This window comes from Prionailurus bengalensis, chromosome A1 (genome assembly GCF_016509475.1).
Source record: "Prionailurus bengalensis isolate Pbe53 chromosome A1, Fcat_Pben_1.1_paternal_pri, whole genome shotgun sequence".
NCBI classification, from domain to species: domain Eukaryota; kingdom Metazoa; phylum Chordata; class Mammalia; order Carnivora; family Felidae; genus Prionailurus; species Prionailurus bengalensis.
Window position 1 is genome coordinate 87,994,994 of NC_057343.1, and position 8,882 is coordinate 88,003,875.

An 8,882-nucleotide genomic window follows, 5' to 3' on the forward strand; every position below is an offset into this window, starting at 1 on the left:
GTGTCAGGCTCTGTGCTGACAGCTCAGAGCCTGGAGCCTGCTTGGGATTCTGTGTCTCCCTCTCTCTCTGACCCTCCCCCGTTCATGCTCTGTCTCTCTCTGTCTCAAAAATAAATAAACATTAAAATTTTTTTTAAAAAAAGGAGCAGAGAGAGAGACGGAGACACGGATTTTGAAGCAGGCTCATGGCTCTGAGCTGTCAGCACAGAGCCTGATGCAGGGCTTGAACTCATGAACAATGAGATCAAAACCTGACCAGAAGTTGGATATTTAACTGACTGAGCCACCCGGGTGCTCCTAAGTTTATGTTTTATTCATGCCTAGATGCTATCTGAGTAATTAGTGACATGCTCATAAAAATTTATATAGCATGCTTAGTTTCTTCTAACTTGTTCCAACTTCTTAGAGTAGAAACTTCTCCATTCTCACTTCTGTAAACTTGTAGAGAGGGTTATCTTCCCTCTTGAATATAGGCATAAAGTAATTACTTGTTTACAGCTCCTAGAACCTGATTTAATAATTTTTTCTGAGTTGATCCTGATGTGCTTCATATTGAGCTCCTATGAATAAATCTAAAGGAGAACACACCACTGACTATATCCATTCATCTCTTAATTGAAGTGTGATGTTTTAGGAAATGACATCCCAATTCCATTCAAATACAGGGATAATAACAGATTTATTTCATGGCATTCTACTTCATACCCATCTATGATTTCTTCTATGGATTTATGTAACCAGATCCACAGGCAAAGGACTGCTAAGTGTTCATGCGTGTACCTGTCGCATACCTAACTATGCATATATTAAATGGCTACCTATGACATTGAATTGTTCACCATAGTGAAATTAGTTTGTGATCATAGAATATCCATAGATCTTCATTATTAGGGCTTAACCAAACACGTTAAACAGAAGATTAAGAATTGAATCATGGGGGGCACATATGTGGCTCAGTTGGTAGAGCATGAGACTCTAGATCTTCGAGTCATAATTTCAAGCTCCATGTTGGAAGTGGAGACTAGTTAATTAAAAAAAAGAATCAAATAAGGGGATATCTGAAAACCCAGCACCAAGACCATGAAACTGAGGATGGTGGTCTATGAGTTTTGAGAAACATATAGCTTATATTAATTGCTCCCAACCCCTTCTTCACTCCTCATGCTTTCATGATTCACTGTATGCAGAGCTTACTTCTCCACACTATTGATGTTGGGATCTTTGTGTGTGACTTTCTTTAGTTGGTGGAATGTGGTTGGAAATGGTAGAGTCAATCTTGAGCTCAGGCCTCAGTGCAGATCATGTGATTCTACTTGCCCCTGTTTAGGTTTTGCTATTTTCCTTGAGAAGAGCAAGCTGCAGACTGAGAGACATGTGGTGAAGTATATCTGTACCTGACCTTCAGCCTAAAGCAAAACTGACCCACAGATATGGGGACAAGAAAACACATTTTTTTTTCATAAGCCACTGAAATTTGTAGAGTTTTATTTTATCTTGCATTATTATATCAATAACTTATCAACAATAAAAAATATTTTGTGAGGTCCTATAACATTTCATTTGCTTTTGTTTTTCTTGTCTTCTTCTTTTGGTTCAACTAGAACAGTCATAGCCATGGAGGGAGAAAATGAGACATTAACAACAGATTTTATTCTCTCAGGACTCTTCCCCAATATGAAGTATGTCAGCATCCTTATCTACATTATCATCCTGATCTACCTTGCTGCAGTCACTGGGAATATCATTCTGTTCTTTCTCATATGGATAGACATGAGGCTCCACACTCCAATGTACTTTCTACTCAGCCAGCTGTCTTTCATAGATCTGGCCCTCATCAGCAGCACTGTTCCAAAGATGATGATAAACTTTTTCTCTGGAAGAAAAGACATCACACGTCTTGCCTGTGGAATCCAGATATTTTTCTTCTTTACTCTTGGGGGTGCTGAATCCATCCTCTTGACCCTTATGGCTTATGACCGATATGTAGCTGTCTGTAACCCTTTGAGATACGCAGTCATTATGAACCACAGGGTCTGTCTGCAAATGACCATAGTGTCTTGGATTGGGGGCATATTAGCTTCCACAGCCCACACATTCTATACCATGAATCTACCTATCTGTGGTTCCAGAGAAATCCACCATTTCTTCTGTGAGATGCCAGCAATCATGAAGATCTCATGCAAAGACACTTCCACCTATGAGCTGGTGGTCTTAGCGATGGGCATTGCTTTTATCATTGTCCCTTTTGGACTTATCATGGCTTCCTACACTTTCATCTTCCTTGCTGTTCTTCATATAAAATCTTCCCATGGCAGGAACAAAGCCTTGGCCACGTGCTCATCTCATCTTACAGTGGTAAGTTTTTATCTAGGACCATGTGTTTATATGTACATGACACCGGGTTTCTCCCACACTCCTGAGCAAGAACAGGCTGTATCTGTATTTTGCACTGTCCTCACACCCATGCTAAATCCACTCATCTACAGCTTGAGAAACAAAGATGTGGTGAGGGCTTTTCAGAAAGTCCTGAGGAAGCATCCAGTCTCTAAACAGAACACATAAATATCAAGGTGGAAAATAGCTATCTAGAGTTAAGGGTAAAGACTCTAGAATCATCCACAGTCACATTTTTTGGCATGAAGAACTTTGTCGTAGCCCTGTTAGCAAATTACCTCATCGACAACTGACAATATTAATTCAATCATAAATACTTTGTTAGAAAGTTTCTCTCAGTTTATGATCATTTGTTTCCAAAATTGATTAACTTAACTGCTGTTCTTCATACCAGTTTATAAGCATAAACAAAGTTCCAATCTTCCCTTTTTGGACCTGCAATATTTAGACATTTCTCAGTGTTCTTGAGTCTTATCTCTGTTTGTTGTTGGTGGTGATGCAGGTCTTCTTAATTCCTGTTGTTAGAAGTACAAACTTCTTAGGAAAAATAAGTGTGACTGATATGTAAAAAGGAATTGATCTTATTAAGAAAAACAATAATAATTCTCTTGAATTCTCTGGCAAACTTGACATGTTGGCTCTATTCTCCCTGCTTGCCTTGTGTATAAATTTTCCCAGTCATTCTCAGATTAGCAAGACTTAGTTTATGTATAGTTCAAAAATATTCTCCCTTCAGAAATGGATGTACCTAGCTTTGAGTAAAAATAATGCCTACCATTAGCAAGTGTAGTGGGTTTTCTCTTTTTTTATTTTTATTTTTTAATATTTATTTGTTTGAGAGAGAGAGAGAGAGAGAGAATAAGTGGGGGAGGGGCAGAGAGAGAGGGAGACATGAAATCTGAAGCAGTCTCCAGGCTCTAAGCTGTCAGCACAGAGCCAGACACAGCGCTCAAACCCACAAACCCTGAGATCATGACCTAAGCAGAAGTCAGACGCTTAACCAATTGAACCACCCAGGCCCCACAAGAGTTTTCTTTTGGTTTAAAGTCTTTGAAAGCTCTCCTTAGCTCTAGCTTCAGACCCTTCATCCAGTAAGGGCAGTTGAACTCAAATTAGAGAGTGAAGATAAATGTCTTAAAAAGCTTTACTTACTTGTCACCTATCTAGAGAAGGTAACCTTTGGCCATGTTATATATTCAACAGACTCTCTGGAATCAGTAAATATTCAGAATTGTCTTTTTCCTTATGGAATACTTTTAAGCTCTGATGAGACACTGTAATTCATGTATAATAATTGGGTAAGTGGGTCACCTTTGATGCACAGAAATGAAAGCAATTGAAGTATTTTGGGGAATGTAGGTCTATGTAAAGTAATTGTAAGGTTTACCAAAAAATGGAACAGATTGGACCAACAATAAGGTTCAAGTGACCCATAGAGATGAATAAAGTTTTACAGTTGGTTATATGAATATTAGTGGGGAGTTGCATTGGACTTCTCAAGATGAGACCCATGACTGCATGTGGAAACATGCAAACACAGATTGTTGCATATGACCAGAGTGGATGATGCTTCTACTGGATAGAACATAGAGATGAGCAGGAAAGCTAATCAGCTGCTACTGAGATGATGGGCTGTGAAGGGACCCATGAAAGGCTTGTCTCTGACATTGTGACCATGCAATCTTGGGCAATCCCAACTTTCACATGACAAAAGAGATAAACTTCTGTTAGAATTATGAGTCCCAATAAGGCCCAAGTCAAGATTCTCTTGATGTAGACCACGTTTTCTTTAGTGTTCTGTGATTAAAGATATGATTCTGATACTAGCTCATATGAATCATAACAAAAGTTTATGAGTGAAATCTATTGCAAAATTCATAATTAACAATAACAAGCAAGCCATGGCCCATGGGGAATACAAATTAATTGTAGTATATATTACTTAACACTGCTCACCTCATCAAAAACCAGAAAGCACTCTAAAATCTATTGATGGATATAATGTATGGAAAAAGGCATCTTTGTGCTGTGCTGGTATAAATATATATTGCTATGCATTTTTTGGGAATACAACTTATTAAAATATATATTTCTTCACATTTTTTCTCAGGAATTACCCTTTGGAGAATTTTCTGAAATAAATGAAATAAAAAAGTATTAATACTTAACATTTGCACATGTGTAATTTTTGTGGTATTGTTTACTCAAAGATTGGCAACAACCAGTCTGATAATGGTTGAACAAATTGTGGTACATCCATATCATGGGAAAATGCACAGCAATTATAAATAAATAATGAATAAAAGCTATTTAAGATAATTAGAAGGATCTTCAGAAAAAAAAATTTGAGGAAGAGCTGAAGGTTTGAGTGGAGGGGAAAATACATCATAAAAGCTTGTATTTTGGTGGAATAAAATAAACAATGACCTCAAAGCTGCTATATATGTTTACATTTGTTTGGTTTTTTTGAGGGAAACATAAACTTTGTTGGAAGAAGTTAGTACTAAGAAAGCTAACAGATGCTCCTCTCAGAGAGCATCCTCTCTAAGTGACAAAAATAAAGACTTTAATATATTTAGGGAGATAGAATTGCATTACATCTTAGTGGTTTTGTATTTAAAAATTTAAAATTCCCTAAACTTATTTATCAACTAAACACATATTAGTACCATATAAACATCAGTGGTACAATTTAGCACTCTCAAAGAGATTATGTAATTTAATCCTCAAAATATATTTTTATGATAGGGCAGATTAAGATGTACTCTCAGAGAAGATTCATTATGGTTAAGTAATTTTGAGGTCTTTTTCTCTTAGATCTCAACTAGATGGAATTTTCTTTCTTTTTTTTTTAATGCTTATTTATTTTTGAGAGAGAAACAAAGTGTGAAAAGGGGAGGGGCAAAGAGAGAGGACACACAGAATCCAAAGGAGTTTCCAGGCTCTGAGCTGTCAGCATAGAGCCCAATGCAGGGCTCAAACTCCTGAACTGCAAGATCATGACCTGAGCCTAAGTCAGATGCTCAACTGACTGAGACACCCAGGCACCCCTAGATGAAATATTCAAATAGAAAATCCTAGAGAGAAAACTTTCCTAAAAATCAAAATCAAATAAGAAAATAGACAACTCATTTTCTTTGGATTTTTATTTCTAAGCATATAAAAATGTTCAGTAAATGTCAGTGATGATGATTTCTAATGTATAGTTATCTAAAAGGAAGTTATTTTTCTTATAGATATTACCACATGTGGCTCCTTGTTTTTTGCAGAAGACCCTTTTTTCTACTCCTTATTTTTTTATTTGATAATTTATATGTTTACATTTGTGTGCAAGTGTATTCAATGAGCTTTACTCTAGTTTTATTGAGATATAATGGATTAATATTGCCGAAGTTTATTTTTTATTTTTGTTTAACATTTATTTATTTTTTAAAAATGATTTTATTATTTATTTTTTGAGAGACAGAGTGTGAGCGGGGAAGGGACAGAGAGAGAAGGACAGAATCTGAAGGGGGCTCCAGGCTCTGAGCTGTCAGCACAGAGCCTGATGCAGGGCTTGAACTCACGGGCTGAGAGATCATGACCTGAGCCAAAGTTGGCACTTAACCAACTGAGCCACCCAGGTGCCCCTAACGTTTATTTATTTTTGAGACAGAGACAGAGACAGAGACAGAGAGCAGGGGAAGAGGAGAGAGAGAGGGAGACACAGAATTCGAAGCAGACTCCAGGCTCTGAGCTGTCAGCATAGAGTCCAACATGGGGTTCCAACCCATGAACTGTGAGATCATGTCCTAAGCTGAATTTGGATGTTTAACCGACTGAGCCATCAGGGACCCCAACGTTGCCTAAGTTTAAAGTGTACAAGACGATTATTTGGTGCCTGTATAAATTGCAAAATATTTACCACAGTAAAGCATATTAACGCATATTTAACTTTAAATAATTATTATTTTCTTGTTGGTGATATGGTGAGAACATTAGAGATTTACTTTCTTTTTTAATATGAAAATTATTGTCAAATTGGTTTCTTTTTTGATATTTTATTTTATTTTTAAATTTGAATTTTATTTAAAATTTTTAATTTATTTTTATTATTTTTTAAATATGAAATTTATTGGCAAATTGTTTTCTATACAACACCCAGTGTGCATCCCAACAGGTGCCATCTCTCAATGCCCATCACCCACTATCCCCTCCCTCATCCCCACATCAACCCTCAGTTTATTCTCAGTATTTAAGAGCCCCTTATGGTTTGTCTCCCTCTCTCTGTAACTTTTTTTTTGTTTTCACCCTTCCCCTCCCCGCTGGTCTTCTGTTGAGTTTCTCAGGATCCACGTATGAGTGAAAACATGTGGTATCTGTCTTTCTCTGCCTGACTTATTTCACTTAGCATAACTCTCTCCAGTTCCATCCACGTTGCAACAAAAGGCCATATTTCATTCTTTCTCATAGCCACGTAGTACTCCATTGTGTATATAAACCACAATTTCTTTATCCATTCATCAGTTGATGAACATTGAGGCTCTTTCCATAATTTGGCTATTGTTGAAAGTGCTGTTATAAACATTGGGGTACAAGTGCTCTATGCATCAGCACTCCTGTACCCCTTGGGTAAATTCCTAGCAGTGCTATTGCTGGGTCATAGGGTAGATCTATTTTTAATTTTTTGAGGAACCTCAACACTGTTTTCCAGAGCAGCTTGACCAGTTTGCATTCCCACCAACAGTGCAAGAGGGTTCCCATTTCTCCACATCCTCTCCAGTGTCTATAGCCTCCTAATTTGTTCATGTTAGCCACTCTGACTGGCATGAGGTGGTATCTGAGTGTGGTTTTGATTTGTATTTCCCTGATGAGGAGCGACGTTGAGAACCTTTTCATGTGCCTGTTGGCCATCTGGTTGTCTTCTTTAGAGAACTGTCTGTTCATGTCTTCTGCCCATTTCTTCACTGGATTATTTGTTTTTTGGGTGTGGAGTTTGGTGAGTTCTTTATAGATTTCGGATACTAGCCCTTTGTCCGATATGTCATTTGCAAATATCTTTTCCCATTCCGTTGGTTGCTTTTTAGTTTTGTCGATTGTTTCATTAGCAGCGCGGAAGCTTTTTATTTTCATGAGGTCCCAATAGTTCATTTTTGCTTTTAATTCCCTTGCCTTCCCCAAAGGGAAAAGTAAGAAATTGCTGCAGCTGAGGTCACAGAGGTTTTTTTCCTGCTTTCTCCTCTAGGGTTTTGATGGTTTCCTGTCTCACATTCAGGTCCTTCACCCATTTTGAGTTTATTTTTGTCAATGGTGTAAGAAAATGGTCTAGTTTCATTCTTCTGCATGTTGCTGTCCAGTTCTCTCAGCACCATTTGTTAAAGAGACTGTCTTTTTTCCATTGGATACTCTTTCCTGCATTGTCAAAGATTAGCTGGCCATACTTGTGTGGGTCTAGTTCTGGGGTTTCTATTCTATTCCATTGGTCTATGTGTCTGTTTTTGTGGCAATACCATGCTGTCTTGATGATTACAGCTTTGTAGTAGAGACTAAGTCTGGGATTGTGATGCCTCCCACTTTGGTCTTCTTCTTCAATATTACTTTGGCTATTCGGGGCCTTTTGTGGTTCCATACGAATTTTAGGATTGCTTGTTCTGGCTTTGAGAAGAATGCTGGTGCAATTTTCATTGGGATTGCATTGAATGTATAGATAGCTTTGGGTAGTATTGACATTTTGACAATATTTATTCTTCCAATCCATGAGCATGGGATGTTTTTCCATTTCTTTGCATCTTATTCAATTTCCTTCATAAGCTTTCTAAACTTTTCAGCATACAGATCTTTTACATCTTTGGTTAGGTTTATTCCTAGGTATTTGATGCTTCTTGGTGCAATTGTGAATGGGATCAGTTTCTTTATTTGTCTTTCTGTTGCTTCATTATTAGTGTATAAGAATGCAACTCATTTCTGTACATTAATTTTGTTTCCTGCGACTTTGGTGAAATCATGTGTTAGTTCTAGCAGACTTTTGGTGGAGTCTATCGGGTTTTCCATGTATACTATCATGGCATCTGCAAAAAGTGAAAACTTGACTTCATCTTTGCTGATTTCAATGCCTTTAATTTCATTTTGTTGTCTGACTACTTATGCTAGAACTTCCAACACTATGTTAAACAACAGCGGTGAGAGAGAACATCCCTGTCATGTTCCTGATCTCAGGGGGAAACCTCTCAGTTTTTCCCCATGGAGGATGATACTAGCTGTGGGCTTTTCATAAATTCCTTCTATAATGTTAAATATTTTCCTTTTATCCCAACTTTCTCAAGGGTTTTTATTAAGAAATGATGCTGAATTTTGTCAAATGCTTTTTCTGCATCGATTGACAGGATCATATGGTTCTTTTCTTTTCTTTTATTAATGTGATGTATCACATTGATTAATTTGTGAATGTTGAACCAGCCCTGCAGCCCAAAAATGAATCCCACTTGATCATGGTGAATAATTCTTTTTAT

At 37.3% G+C, this 8,882-nt stretch overlaps 1 protein-coding gene across 1 annotated transcript; it reads left to right on the forward strand.

The window, feature by feature from the left end:
* The first annotated feature begins 1,614 nt into the window (after nt 1-1,614).
* On the forward strand, nt 1,615-2,562 carry LOC122479243 (olfactory receptor 2T11-like). The gene has a single exon (XM_043573261.1). It carries the CDS (start codon nt 1,615-1,617, stop codon nt 2,560-2,562), a length of 948 nt encoding a protein of 315 aa, XP_043429196.1.
* The last annotated feature ends 6,320 nt before the right edge of the window (nt 2,563-8,882 follow it).